The 16,299-nt window shown below is 36.1% G+C and overlaps 1 protein-coding gene across 22 annotated transcripts in view; it reads left to right on the top strand.

Annotated features, from left to right (window-relative positions):
* The window catches only part of INPP4A (inositol polyphosphate-4-phosphatase type I A), a 111,792-nt gene that overhangs the window by 51,655 nt on the left and 43,838 nt on the right, over nucleotides 1-16,299 (top strand). For all 22 annotated transcript variants that reach the window (XM_087871478.1, XM_087871469.1, XM_087871477.1 and 19 more), the window contains 6 exons: nucleotides 1,095-1,174; nucleotides 3,663-3,774; nucleotides 4,270-4,360; nucleotides 5,841-5,988; nucleotides 12,450-12,580; nucleotides 15,945-16,049. In XM_087871478.1, coding sequence (XP_087727604.1) covers nucleotides 1,095-1,174; nucleotides 3,663-3,774; nucleotides 4,270-4,360; nucleotides 5,841-5,988; nucleotides 12,450-12,580; nucleotides 15,945-16,049 — 667 coding nt within the window. The remainder of the gene's footprint in view (nucleotides 1-1,094; nucleotides 1,175-3,662; nucleotides 3,775-4,269; nucleotides 4,361-5,840; nucleotides 5,989-12,449; nucleotides 12,581-15,944; nucleotides 16,050-16,299) is intronic.

The raw sequence follows: 16,299 nt of genomic DNA, 5'->3' as shown, positions 1-16,299 counted from the left end.
TTCTTATTTCTAATGCTGGGATGGCATTTTCTTTGGGGTTTGCAGGTGCGAAAAGAAATCTGCAACCTTACCTTTTTTATTATTATTATTAATTGGATTTATATACCGCCCTACTCCCAAAGGACTCAGGGCGGTGAACAGCCACAGAATAAAACACATAAATACAAAAATTTAAAATAGAATAAAAACGAATTAAATAATTTGGCTGAGACACCTTGCTAATGAATCTTAAATGTCCCTGCTTATTATCATTATTGAGTAAAAAAAGGATGGTAGTATGCTGTATAATTAAATACAGTATATAGTTGATGGACTATTTTAAGATGGAACCAAAGATTTCCTTGCTATGGCAGGGAGGAAACGAATCTTTGGATCTGAATTCTAAAAAATAATTATAATGGACATCTAGTGGTTCTTTCCTCTTCTCGTTTTCATAAATTATCCCCATAAAGAAAAGAACAAAAAAAGATCTCTCTCTCTCATGTATATATACATCAGGGATGTTAAACTGGCAGCCCGCGGGCCAGATGCGTCATGTGCAGGCCACAACCCCCCAGGGAAAAAACATTGCAATTGTCATGTGACGGCAATGTGACGCCACAAGTTTGACACCCGTAATATACATAAACAATGTTTACAATGTTTACATTGTTTATAGATGTATAATTTTAATACAGAGACAGTCAAAAACAAGCTATTTTAAATGTGAGTTGATATCATTTGCATTGGTTAGCAACACATAAACAAGAGGTAACTGGATTATGGAGTCATGCATTTATTATAAAAATGGAAAATGAAAGCTTGTTAGGTATTATTTGGTATAGATACCTATTGCTTACAACATTACATACCTACTAGCTATAATAAATGCTTGGGCCCTCAACTCATCATTTAGATTCTGAATTATGATTACCGGGTTCTATGATTTGGCATGATTTCTGAATTGAGGGAGAACTGAGAGAGAGAGGGATTCCTCCATCAAATTATTGACTTAGTTTTACATGAAATATTAAAGCCAAAGAAATGGCCTTTCAAAACTGGAATTAAAAATGGTAATAATTTATTACTGAAATATTTTTGGTTTTTTTCTTCAGATGTATTTATTGGGTTCTGTGATATTCACTGTACAGGATCTACTTAAGGAGAAAAGTCATAGGCTGCACTTAACACTAAGGTTAGTATTGAGTCTTGTTTCATATGAAAATAATCTGTATGCTAATTGAAGAAAGTGAGGCTTTTTAATTACATGCTAGTTCGGTTTAATTCATTTTTAAAACTCAGATCAAAACAAAAGGGTTCCTCTTTAAGACAATTGCCTCTCTGTAGCAGCACTAACCGTCTGGAACAACCTTTCACTAGAGTTTGGGTTAGCTTTGGAAACAGATGAAAAGGAAGCTTTTCTAAATATTGTGAATATTCTCTTCTGAAAAATTGATTGACCTATTTTCTGCATCATTGAATTTACCAAATCCCAATCTTCCTATAATTCCAGGTTTCTCTATTTTTTCCATCTTTTGGACTTAATCATCCATTATTAATCTTATGTTTTCCCCCATAGACAACGTTTAACCTCTTCAATTTGCTATACAATATTTGTTTTCCACCATTATGTCTGTAATATATAAATATTCATTATATATACTCATTCTAAAGCAGGGGTGGGAAACAATGGCCCCTTTCTGGCTCAGGAATTCTGGGTGTTGAAGTACACAAGTCATAAAAGGGCCATCATACCTGACCATTGTTCTAAAGGCTACAATCCTGTAATTTATTATATCTGACACATTGCCTTTCCTTTATGAGTGTGAAGATACTTTGTTCCTTTAAAATTATCTTAAATCCTAAATATTTTCTGTTTTAAAGAGGCCCATTTTGTTCTATTTATTCCTAAAACTCTCACTTAGAATGTTTTATTTCCATATTAAAAATATCAAGCTTTTCTCGGTTCATACTTCTCATATTTTATATTCCAAATGTATATGTCCTTTCAGTAATCCCCCACCACCCCGGCTCTCTTATGTTATGCTCATCAACTTCTGCCTGACCTCATCTTCTGTTCATCCCAACATTGGCCATTTCCATACACTTTTTAACAAAAATATAAAAGAGATTTGTCATAATTTTACAATCCCTTCTCTAGGTGGGTTGACCAGTCTCATGCCTTCAGAGCTCCATCTGCCGTGATCTGTATTTTGGTTTACTCTTTGCTTCATCATTCTCCTTTGACCTTACCAGCAAGGGTAGCCCTAATAGGAACTGCTGTTCCTATTACTCTCAGGATTATGGAAGTTATTAAATTCTGCTGCCAAATCTAGAAGGGTGTCCCTGGGTCAGGCCTGAATATTTCATGGGACAATGTAGGCCCAGATGAAACACACACACCAATGAAATGTGGAACAATTTTTATCCATCTGTTATTTCTACCAGAAGAAGCTGGAAGTTCAGTGCCTATCAGGTGTTCTCTGAGCAAAGAGTCCTTCAGCCCCCAATCAAAATAATAATTCTCCTGTATGCATGCAGTTAATTCAATGTTTTGTCATTCACTATGATAGATATGGACATTATGGTTTTAATGGCCCCATTCAAAAGTATGATTCTGTGAAAACATACATAATTCACAGGAACCATTATTATGTACATGTATGACTCTTAAACAAGGCAAAGGTCTCCAAAAACTTGTACTGGACAGTGTATCCTATTTTAGATAATATAGCTTCATCATTTGTAAGGACTTAAGGTTTCTCACCTTAGATCTATTTGTTTCATTAACTGGGAGTGCAGCTGTAGGCCTTAGTCTGCCACTTTCTGTCCCATATAAACCAGCAGCTGGATAAAATCTAATGAGATCAGCTTGCTATAGTTCTCTTCTCTAGCCGTCTCTAGTTGATGGTTTATATTCAGTTATTTCTTCAGTTTCTTCCCTTTCAGTTTTCCTTCAGAATCACCAAAGAAATATTCTTTGGGGATTTTGTCTTGCAGCTTTTCAAAGCCAAGTGTTCCACTCCAAGCAAAGAAGAACAGGTTGCTGAAATCCACAAGCCACAATACTAATTTATGTAACAATGTCATTCTTCAGTGAAAGTCTGTAACTAAGAGAATGAACATTGCAGGTAGAATCAGAATTCATCTCAAATGCTCCTCTAAAAACAAAAGTCATGTCATCTACAAGAGCAAACATAATGTAGCTATATGATTATTAGAGATATTGCTATTACTTTTATTATGATTACTGCATATATTTCTTGGGTGTTGTTATCACAGACTTTAAAGGTAGAGCAAAGCCTTAATCACTTTCAAATCACTGCTCAGAATTTCACTCAATCTTTCTTGATAAGCTTTATGATGAGCAATTTTTCAGAAATATTGTTTATTTCCAAAAGATATTGTGTGGCTTAGACTGAAGAATAAAAGAGTGCATACTCAACATTTTTAAATATGCTTTACCACTGACAAAATTATGAGGCTGAAATTTGGGATTAGACTTGTTTTAACTGAGGATAAAATCCCATTCAAGAAATGGCATTTTTATAAACAACAGAATTTGGAGGCCAGAGTGAGTCCAATTTTTCCATTTTGCACAATTGTATCTCTCTTAATGAAAGGGGCACCATTGTGTCTCATGGACCCTGATTGATTTATCCCAAGTAATTTGTACATTGTAGATCTGCGGAAAATGACCGTGTCGGGAACATTACAGCCATAGGATGGCAGATGGAAGAAAACACAGATGAAAGGCCTCCTGTGACCAGATCTCCTGATACTATTAATGGAAGGGTGAGTTGGTTGTCTTTCTGCTATATATATAACTCTTCTTATTCTTCCCACCCCATTCCTCAGAGTCATTTTTTTTCCTAAAGCAGTTCAGCCTTTGTTGGATAAAAATATTTTGTTATGTATCTAAAAGGAAGAGACCTGTGTAAGCTACCATCTCAACTCCAAAAGTGAAAATGAGAAAAAAAAGCTTACTTGCTTTCTTTGTCGTGTTCTCAATAAATCTAAGACAACTTTTTCATGCTAAAGGTAACTTATTGATGACCTTTTTTTAAAAAAAGAACTGTTGTTTTCCTCTCAGGCAAATACAATATATCTTAGGAATTGAGGAATCTTGGCCAGGGCACTTTGCAACTCTGCTTATAGGAATTTGTTGTTTGTCAAGTTTCTGAATTTCTAGATTGCACCTTCAGTTTGAGAACCTAGCTTAAATATACAAATGATGATGCTTGATTACTCTATATTTTTAATTAATATATTTTCCTGCTTTTTTTTCAGACTGTGCTACCAGTTGATGAAAGTTTGACAGAGTCCTTAGGAATCCGAACCAAATATGCTTCATTACGAAAAGATGCACTATTAAAATCTGGTATGGATGAATGGATGAGTATTCTGCATCTTTCTTTGGCTTTTTCCAGTCCATTGTCATGCCTGTTCTTCCATATATTATGTCAGTGTTTATGTAATCAGATTGACCAGACAAAGGATTCTTCCATTTGGCTTTGTGGAGAGAAGAGATCCAGTGAATATTAACATTATCAGTGTTAGGGGGACTAATCAGAGCTGACTTAATGGAACAGAGTGAATAAATACTGAAGAGAAAAAGCTCCAAGTTGCATTATTTTATGGTTTTCAAATCTTTAAAAGTGTGCTACATTGCAGATTTAACTATATAAAAACATTTGGACACATCTACATCTGCATTATGGTCATTCAGTTCATCTACATGCAGAAATAATTAAATCATTATTCACATGCAGACTTTTATTCTAAGTAATAATATTTTTCCAGGATTTCACTGAAATCTCTTAGATTAAGGACAGGGGAGGACGGCAGAGTTCACTTCATCAGAAGTAGTTGGCCTAGATTGCAATCCAGATGAAAATACGGCATTGATCTACAGTACATCTGTCTATGCATAAGAGATCTGTGGGTTTTTTCAGAGGAAGAGGGGAGTTGGCTGCAAGCTTTGTGCTGTTTTGAATTTAAGCCATGATCTTTAGGAGGTCATGGATCTTTAGGAGTCATGATCATGAGAAATTGATCAAGAAATTGTAAGCTGAAAGAAACTGATCAGAAGCCTCTAATATGCTTGTAGGACTATTGAATAGGATACAATAGAATTCTTTATTGGCCAAGTGTGATTGGACACACAAGGAATTTGTCTTTGGTGCATATGCTCTCAGTGTACATAAAAGAGAAAAAAAGAAAAAAGAGAAGAAAAAAATACATTCATCAGCTTAGCATCACTGATGTTTCTGTCTTAAATAAAAGGCATTAAAAAGGCATTCACATGTTGTGAATGCACATTCATCTGTGTTCTCTTTACATAATAACAACTGTTTTCAGCATAGGTTTTGATTTTAGTTGTCCAGCCTTTACTTTATGTTGTGTCTTCCTTTTAAGTTGAAACATACATGGCCTGTGGTATCAAAGGCAAGTGCATGGATGTCAGAGTGAAAAGAACTGTTCTTCAAACAAGAACAGTCCATAAATCTATCTTTTGTCTCATCACTAAATGCATTACGCTGAGAAACTAGGAAGACCTGAATATTGCAGTCTAAATATTCATTGTATGGTCATACAATACTTAACAATCTTTTCAATATCAAACTTTTGTGCATATTGTATCAAAACTCAACTTTCTGTTTCTGCTTTTTGTTGAGAGAAGTGTACCTTATAAGCTGTACTTTTAATATGCTTGGATGTGCTTAAGTAGGTTTTAGCATTTCAAGGTTAATAGGGTTTCTAGCGTCTCTAAACGGTTTGTTAAATTAATGTGTTAGGGGAATGGAGCTTGCATGGCCTAATTGCAATGAAGTACTTATTTAAGTGTTTTAATATTTTAGTGTTTGGAGGTGCCATTTGTCGGATGTATCGTTTTCCTACCACTGATGGCAACCATCTGAGGATTTTGGAACAAATGGGAGAGAGTGTGCTCTCTTTACACATTCCAAGGCAATTTGTGAAATTGCTGCTAGAGGAAGATGCTGCAAGGTAAAAGTCACTGCAATAAAGTTTTAACTATTGATGCTAATGAGGAAATACAATATTAAGGCAAACAGTTCAGATTTGCGCAATGCTTACAGTGATTAGCTGACACCTTTCTTTTATTTATTTTCCTGATCATGTCTATAAATATTTAATCATGTCTGTAAATAATTGGTAGGCTGGAAAATAATGCAGCACAATTACTTGTTTGTTCTATAGTGTTACAGGGTAGAAAAGGCATTGATCGCTCTGGTTGATTTATATTTGATGGAACTTTGTTGGGAATAGTACTGGACCTTTTAATGGTGTTTAATACCATTGACCTTGGTATTCTTCGGATTGTTTTCAGGGTTGTAAACTGGGAGCACCGTTCTGTGATTGTTCCATTCCTACCTCAATGGTGACTAACAATCCATAATCATGGGAATCACATTTTAAGTCCTTGTAAACTCTAGTGTTGAGTATTTTAGTGTTCTTATTTCTCCATGTTAATTAATATATACATGAGACTGACTGGGGAAATCATGTTATGATTTAGAGTTCAGAGTTATGATCCAGGTCATCAATGTAGAGATGATATCCAGTTTTATATTATCCCATCAAGATGAGCCAAAAATGCTGTAAAACTGGTACCTGGAGTTGGTGAGGGTGTGGATGGGAAAAACAAGACTGGATTAAATGTCACCAAGTCAAAGCTTCTAGTCATCATTAATGCTGCTATTTGAAAATTGTTTGATTTGTTATTTGCCTCCCAACCAGTGTCCTCTGGAATAGGCATGCTGTAAAATGTTGTGAAATAAATGAAAAAGAAAGATGTGTGCTGCTTCCAGACTTTGCAGCTGCTGCTGCTGCTGTTGTTTAGGCAAATATGTGTTGTTTCAGTTAACATAGGTACACACTGGCACTTGTAGAAGACAATTTGTCCTCCATTTACCTACTTACTGAGTTTTTCCTGCTTGAGCTTCTGATTTAAGGCTGATTTAAGAAAACTATAGGAAATCAGTATATAAAATGACTATTAATTATTATTTTTGTGTAATGGCTTCATGGAAAAAGCATGTAATTTTTGTTTGTCTTCAGTTTCCTCTGGAATCTGCTTTGACTGCTTTGAAATTACTCCATCACCCCAAAACACTTGATCTAAAGTTTTTTTTTTAATTTATAAATTTACTTATCATTGTTTTATTAAATCTATACGATACAATTCTGAAACAAAGCAAGTATTTATTGGCTGATTTTCACTTTGTGAAAATAATATTTGTTAATATAAATAAATAACAATTTTAAATAAATAAAAAGCAAATCAGATACTGGTTAAAGCAGAAGTGTCCAAAACACACCAGCCTCATCGAAGTACTATAGTACTGTACAGTAACACCCCACAGGATTTGTTTCATGTTATGTATTGTGTAGTAGAGCATTCCAAAGAGCAGTTCAACAGAATGCACTGATGCACCTTGAATTGATGAAATGACTGCTTGATATTGCTACTATGGAGAATTTCCCTGGGTTTCTCATGAGCCACTTCACAAAGTTGCTTTGTTCTGTGTGCCGTCCCAGCAGAGGTGTTCCCTGTGCATGCACATGTATGAAGAGATAGCTGGGAATAGCTTTCAAAGCAGCTGCGCTGAGTCTTCTGGAAGATGTGGCTCCTAGCTGGACTAAGAGTGCCCTGATAACCCAGACAGTTTTGTATACTGAAATATTAGTTTATAAAAATATGAGAAGAACTCTGCTGGATTAGATTAACAGCCTATGAAGTTCAGCATGCTGTGTAATACAGTGACCAATCAAAAGTATTCATAAGTTTCACTAACATGGATAGGATGGATGATTTCACATCTTCTGTTCTTTCAGAATAATTCTGAAGAATAGGGGGGTAATACTTAATTGAAACTTTAATTTAGCAACTGCTGTCACTGGTAATATAATTTTCAACACTTTTAGCAAACATATAGTTTGCTGGTCCGGAGATTTCTGTCATTGAATATCTATTTTACTTGGGGTTCATTTTATTTTTCATCATAATTTACTTTGAATCCAGGTTTAACAGTAGAAGTAAGGTAATGATAATATCTGTCCTAGATTATTTTCAGTATTGAAAATAAAGTGGTAAAAAGGATCCCATCTGACTCTTACCATGGAAGGCATCTTTGACATTCTCATGCCAGTGCTTTGTCCAATCTGGGGCCTACAATTGCCCCTAGACAATTGATTTTGAAGTTGGGATTGGATGACATCACATGTCCAAAGTATCTGAAAGACACTAGATTGGGGAAAGATGGATCGAGTGATTTGTTGATTAATTGTCATTCGAGCTACTTTCATTGGATATAAGGGGAATCTGACACATCACTGTCATAATGGTGTTGTAAGAATGAGTGTACAGGATAAATGATTTAATTGCTGTTATATTACTGGAGCTGTATAAAAAGCAGTTCAGGCTTTGAGATAAATTTTTAATGAGAAATTACTCAGTTTTCTGCAATCTTTCTTTTTGTCTCAGAATCCTGGCATCATGTGCCTTAGTTGAAAAATTACCTTTTTGTATTTTAAACTATGATGCCTGTAAATGTCATCTGCTTCTGTGATTCATTATTGCAGTGTAATTCATGCAGTGATTAGAAATTTCTCACCTTCTAATAGAGATCTGGGAATATCCAGTTCCTTTCCAGTTATTTGCATTCAATCAGAAGTTTTTAAATTAGGCCTTGCCAAGATTAGAACTTCCCAATAGAGCAGTTTCAGGGTAAAATTAGCAGATATACATAGATAGGTCAATGTAGAACATGCATAGAGGGATCTGTGTGGGTATTACAGGAAACCGGGTTTTCATATGCTATATACTATTATTATTTTTCTACTATTTATGATTAACCATCAAATGCTTAATTTTAGTAGATCATTTATTTAACTTTTGCCACCCTTGCCATTTTGTCTAATTCAGCATTTCCCAACCTAATGTCTACCCAGACATGCGTGACTTCAGTTCCCCAAATTCTCAACCAGCATGGACTTTGGTTAGACTGAGCTAGGAAGCAATGATTGACTGACTCAATTAGATTGAGCTGAGAGAAGTCTAAGCTCTGCTCACCCAGTAAGATCCATGAATGAATTGGATGTCTAATCCACTACTATTGGTAAAGCATACCTATTTATGTTATATGAGTAATCTCAGCACTATTTAGTTTTATTCTATAGGGAGTTGAAGTACTGATATAATTTTCCAAATGCTAAAAGTATGGATATACAGTCAGGTCCAGAAATATTGGGACATTGACACAATTCTAACATCTTTGGCTCTATACACCACCACAATGGAGTTGGAATGAAACAAACACAATGTGCTTTAACTGCAGACTGTCAGCTTTAATTTAAGGGTATGTACATCCAACTCAGGTGAACGGTGTAGGACTTACAGCAGTTTGCATATGTGCCTCCCACTTGTTAAGGGACCAAAAGTAATGAGACAGAATAATAATTATAAATCAAACTTTCCCTTCTTAATACTTGGTTGCAAATCCTTTGCAGTCAATCACAGCCTGAAGTCTGGAATGCATAGACATCACCAGATGCTGGGTTTCATCCCTGGTGATGCTCTGCCAGGCCTCTACTGCAACTGTCTTCAGTTCCTGCTTGTTCTTGGGGCATTTTCCCTTCAGTTTTGTCCTCAGCAAGCGAAATGCATGCTCAATGGGATTCAGGTCAGGTGATTGACTGGCCATTGCATAACATTGCACTTCGGTCCCTTCAAAAACTCTTTGGTTGCTTTTGCAGTATGCTTTGGGTCATTGTCCATCTGCACTGTGAAGCACCGTCCAATGAGTTCTGCAGCATTTGGCTGAATGTGAGCAGATAATATTGCCCGAAACACTTCAGAATTCATCCTGCTGCTTTTGTCAGCAGTCACATCATCAATAAATACAAGAGAACCAGTTCCATTGGCAGCCATACATGCCCACGCCATGACACTACCACCACCATGCTTCACTGATGAGGTGGTATGCTTAGGATCATGAGCAGTTCCTTTCCTTCTCCATACTCTTCTCTTCCCATCACTCTGGTACAAGTTGATCTTGGACTCATCTGTCCATAGGATCTTGTTCCAGAACTGTGAAGGCTTTGTTAGATGTTGTTTGGCAAACTCTAATCTGGCCTTCCTGTTTTTGAGGCTCACCAATGGTTTACATCTTGTGGTGAACCCTCTGTATTCACTCTGGTGAAGTCTTCTCTTGATTGTTGACTTTGACACACATACACCTACCTCCTGGAGAGTGTTCTTGATCTGGCCAACTGTTGTGAAGTGTGTTTTCTTCACCAGGGAAAGAATTCTTCGGTCATCCACCACACTTGTTTTCCGTGGTCTCCCGGGTCTTTTGGTGTTGCTGAGCTCACTGGTGCATTCCTTCTTCTTGAGAATGTTTCAAACAGTTGTTTTGGCCATGCCTAATGTTCTTGCTATCTCTCTGATGGGTTTGTTTTGTTTCTTCAGCCTAATGATGGCTTGCTTCACTGATAGTGACAGCTCTTTGGATCTCATCTTGAGAGTTGACAGCAACAGATTTCAGATGCAAATAGCACACTTGAAATGAACTCTGGGCCTTTTATCTGCACATTGTAATTGGGGTAATGAGGGAATATCACACACCTGGCCATGGAACAGCTGAGAAGCCAATTGTCCCATTACTTTTGGTCCCTTAACAAGTGGGAGGCACATATGCAAACTGCTGTAAGTCCTACACCGTTCACCTGAGTTGGATGTACATACCCTCAAATTAAAGCTGACAGTCTGCAGTTAACGCACATTGTGTTTGTTTCATTCCAACTCCATTGTGGTGGTGTATAGAGCCAAAGATGTTAGAATTGTGTCGATGTCCCAATTCCAGGAGCTGTAGTGACCCAAAACAGCTTCCATATTTGGTGTATCTTGTATTTACAAATTGATATATTTTGAAAGAGAAAAAAAGTTAAAGTAAACGGGAGAGATTAGTTTGAAAAGAAGAAAATGGTTGAACTTGATTGAAATCACATCAGTAAAAAGTAATATTTTTCAGTACTGTACATAGAACTTGTATTTTCAATCCACAGTGCTTTGGATTTGGAATAAGTAGCAGATAATTCAATAGGAAAATTTCCACTGAATTCCTGAGTTTTAGAAATTACAGTTATATAACAAGCTGTTGGATTTACAAACCATTTCAAGTGTTTATTTGACCCACATTGCAACTAGAGCAGCGGTTCTCAACCTTTGGGTCACGACCCCTTTGGGGGTCGAACGACCCTTTCACAGGGGTCGCCTAAGACCATCGGAAACACATATTTTCAATGATTTTCGGAATAATTTTATGGTTGGGGGTCACCACAACTTGAGGAACTGTATTAAAGGGTCGCAGCATTAGGAAGGTTGAGAACCACTGCACTAGAGTGTCTTCCAGACATGGTAATCATGGCTGTGGATCATCTTCCTAATTATTGCTGCCCGATAGAAAAACATTGCTTAGGTAGAAGTGGAAATGGAGTATATGCATTAATTCTGAGTGAAAAGTTTCAGAGGGATGGGATGGGACAAGGCAAAGCTGGAGGCAATGTTTCCTTCAATTTCTCCTGGTAAAAGAACAGAAATAGGAAGGTGGGTTGGGAGATTAAAAAAAGGGTTTTGAAGAAGCTGGCCAACAGTTTGAGAAATAGGTCCATCATTATCTTGTGCTTTTCTGGTGGTGTAATGGACTGTATTAGTTCATTATGTCAGTGCAGAGCTATAAATTGTGGTATGATGTCAGCACTACAATTCTCCATTTGGCCCTGTATACTTATAGCTAGCAATTTATACATGAGCTGTCAGTAATTTGGTGATATATTTGACAGAAGTGTTTTAAAATAAGCAAACAGAATACTATGTAATTAGGATATAAGAATTATAGAGACCTTAACAGTGAATGTATTACACTAGTGAAATAGATAGGATGGGGAAAATCCATTTGATATTCATTTTTGTATTAAGATGTTCAATCTGAGCTTTTTCAAACCTGGAACATACTTGTGTATCAAAATCCTGACTTTTCAGAATTTTTCAATAAGATGCAAAAGAGATATGTGAGATGGTAGCCATATGGTAGCCATACAAATATGATAAATAAATAAACAAAAATACAAGCAGAAACCACGTATTATATTAAGTCCCACTTAATACTGGAAAATGGAGTAATTAAACTGTTAGGATTTGAATGGGGTTAATATCTGACCCTTCTCTGTGTTGGGACAAAGTAATTTATGAAAAAAAATATGAGAATAACAAGGCTTATTATATGCCTCGAAAATGCTCAAAATGTATTCTAATTAAAATAAAATATTTAAGTAGTCCATAGGTAGGCTTGAATAGATAGTTTTAAAAGGTGAGGAGGATATATTGTTTTTCATTTAATATATAACTGATCTAATAGTTTCATTGTTTTTGGATGTTTTGGTAGGATTTGTGAACTTGAAGAACTGGGAGACCTGTCTCCCTGCTGGGAAAGTCTTCGTCGGCAAATAGTCACTCAGTACCAAACAATTATTCTGACCTATCAGGACAACCTGACAAATCTTCATCAGTATAAAGGTAGATGTGTCAGACAATTTTTACGATGGTTTCGAAATCACCAGCTTTTGTTGCCTTTTCATCAGAAGTAGATTGCTGTCTAACTGTACTCTTCGTATGGACACAATTGCATAGATTCATAGTAATTGTTCTGTTTGCTTATGCCATTTGGTTTCACCAGGATGGGTATAGGAAGGGATGTGGAATCTTGTATACTATCCATACCATCCATACTAGATTTCTTTGTCCAGGAAGTGGATATAGAAGAAGAATTCTATAAATATAACAACAGCTTATGCATTCAGTACAAGTGAAAGGCAATAGAACCACAAAGTAAAATAGTAATGGATCTAGTTGTTACCAAAAAATCACTAAAACGTTTTGAACAGCAGATACCTTTGTGTCCAAAATAGATCAGAAATGGGTCTGTATATATACTAAGGTGGAAGAAGAACAGAAAGAGTGCTATGAATAATACTGGGATTTGTAGCTTACAAAAATTGTGCCTTTTTAAAAAAAATAAATGAACAATTTGTCTTTTTTAAATTATATTTTTTAATTTGGACTTTTGCATGGAATTCTAGTCTTTAAACAACAATCCCTTTCTGCTAAACTAGATAGAGCAGGAATACATGAATATCTTTACAATATTGGACTTCTTCAATTTTACTTAAAAAAGAAAAGAGTAAGGGATGCTGAACATTATAATGAAATCTACTACATTTCACTCTACTGGCAGTTTTTAAACACACTTTGTCCATCAAGGCCACTTCCCGTATTGGACCACAGTTGAAGAAGAAATGGTTGGACAGGTTGAAATACTGTAACTGTGACGAGTGATATGGACTTGCCATTGATGTAACTCTTTTGCTGTTGCAATAAAAGTCGAGATTAAAAAAAGTCAGGTTTGTATATATTGGGACAATGTTTTTTGGCATTCAGCCTCTGTACATCATCACATTGAATTTCACATGAAACATTGAAGACGTCAATGAAGTGAAGATTTTCAGCTTTAATTCAAGGACTTTGACAAAAGTGTTTCCATTGGTAAGTTCTCATCTAGGCATGGTCTAATTTAAAATCATCTGATTGAATGCAAACTACTGGAATAGGGGTGAATATTTCCAAACCTCCATCATTGTCCCAATATATACGGACCTGATTCTACATTGTTCTTGACATTAGGCCATTAATCATGCAAAGAGATGGATGTCAGGTCTGATTTGTCATTAAACTGGTGATTCTGAAGATCTCTTCAAATTTTATTTATTTATTTGAGTTGGATAGCTACCTACCTCAACAGGGTGGTAGGTACAACTCTGAGTGACATGCATCATATGACTTAAAACAATTTAAAATAAGTAAAAGAATAGCAATAGCAATAAGACTTATATACCACTTCATAGTGCTTTACAGCCCTCTCTAAGTGGTTTACAGAGTCAGCATATTGCCCCCAACAATCTGGGTCCTCATTTTACTGACTTCGGAAGGATAGAAGACTGAGTCAACCTTGAGCCTGGTGAGATTCGATCTGCCAAACTGCTGGCAGCCGGTGATCAGCAGAAGTAGCCTGCAGTACTGCATCTAACCACTGCGCCACCACAGCTCATTGAATACAAAATAAATATATATGGCACCAAGTAAAAACTATTACTATGGATGTGACTACAGCAGGGGTGAAATGCTCCTAGTTTGGACCGGCTCGGGCAAGTAGGTAGCGATGGCAGCGGGCAGTTCGGAGAACTGGTAGCAAAAATCCCTGCCCCCGCCCCCCATGCCCAGCTGAGCCGCGGGATCATCGGAGGCTTTTTTTCTTTTAAATGCCTTTGATGAGCCAAGCTCTGACGATCCAAGCTCTGATGATCCCAGCTGAGCTGCCTGCTGATCAGGCAACTCAGCTGAGATCGTCAGAGCCATTTAAAAGCATTTTTACATGGTTTTACATGTAAAAAATTGTTTTAAAAGTAAAAAAAAAATGGCCACGCCCACCCAGTCACATTACCCCTCCACCAAGCCACGCCCACAGAACCGGTAATAACAAATTTTAGATTTCACCACTGGACTACATCCAGAACCTTGCCATACTCGGGGCTATAGACCCTGGACTTACAACCAAGTCTTCATAACCTTAGAAAAAGCCAAGAGAGTCAGGGTCATCCTGATATCTGAAGGGAGAATATAGGGGCAGGGGTGGGGGCTGTGGCAGAGAAGGTACATCTCCAGAATGCTAGCTTTTGCCGGGTTGATGAAACATTTATCCTAAAATAAAGGGAAAGCAGCAATAACAAAGGAAAATCAAGTGATGGAAAGGCTTTGTAGAATGAAGCTTAAAGTAGCACATCAAGGATGGATGAGTATTGTGGCAAAGAAATGCTTTGTTTGCATAAACTTTAATCCTATAAGCAAAATCCCAGAAACAACATTTTATAATGTTAACATTTCCAAATAAATGACAATAAAATGGTATGTCCAGTAATGGAATTAGAAGGATTCAAAGCAAAAGAGCATTATCTTTTTTTGGGTGTGTCCTTTATTAGTCAGCGTTCACAATTTTTCACATTGCTTTTAAAGGACGAAATCGAAATTATGAAATTTGGCAGATCTTTCCATTTATCATCTAAATATTTAAGCCTTTAAAATGTAGCATTGCTATTATGTCCTGTACTTTTTTTTTTTAAGTCTTACAGTATTTTAAAATTATCTTCATGGTTTTACGATCAGTTTTACAAAAATATTCTGCATGTCTGTTGTCCAAAATACTCCATAGACAGCACTAAAACAGTAACTTAATGGCATATTTTCTCTATTTACTTTCTTGAAAGCAACATATCAGCTACATTTATTTTTCCATCAAAAAGTATATTGGAAACTCTTGGATAGTTGTTTAATCCAAAAAAAAAAGCATAAGCCATATTCCTGTTACATTTCAAGCTTGGAAAACATCAGAGAATGAACTAAGATTGCAATGAACAATTTGGTGAATACAAGCATAATCACTAGCACTGATGATATTATCTAGTTTGGGTAAAGAAACAAACAAGTTTAGAAACCATCAAAGACTCCATAATTCAACCTTCTTTTCTATTGGAAACATAATTATGTAATGTGAGAGACCGTAATGGTGGTTATTAGCTATAACATCTGGAAGGAAGTCTACCTTCTTTTAAACAAAAGAAGTGACACCCCAACAGTTTCCCATAGGGATCGGAATTGGAAGCATGACTCTTCATTCTGACTTGTGATTAAATATAAGAAATACAATTGTTGATCTATTTTATCATTTTGTTATTGTTCTTTATGGTCATTGTTCTTTTCTGTTCATTAATAATTATATTTCTGTGAAGTGAATATACAAAAATTGATCTTTTTCAATTAATTTCGCCAGGACCATCTTTCAAAGCAAGTAGTCTGAAAGGTGATAAAAAGCTTGAATTCATGCCCACAAATTTACATATACAACGAATGAGGGTCCAGGATGATGCGGGATCAGGTATTCTTATGCTTCTTAATACATTTTATACATATATTATTAGCAAGCTCAGTTTTCCACGTATGAATCTTTATTTTTCATTAGCAACATGCTATATATAAGTTTTCAGAAGAAGAAAAGTCTTTAGAGCCTAATGAAAATTAAGCTTGTCTGGTATATTTCTGAAATTGAAGGGTCAGGAAATGGAATATTCTTGACTGGCTAGATCCCTGAGTAGGCATGCTTTGTGCTGTGGCAAAGCCCCATGTTT

This window comes from Pantherophis guttatus, chromosome 5 (genome assembly GCF_059756535.1).
Source record: "Pantherophis guttatus breed Tessera chromosome 5, ASM5975653v1, whole genome shotgun sequence".
Taxonomy (NCBI): Eukaryota; Metazoa; Chordata; class Lepidosauria; order Squamata; family Colubridae; genus Pantherophis; species Pantherophis guttatus.
This window is presented reverse-complemented; position numbering and strand designations above follow the sequence as displayed.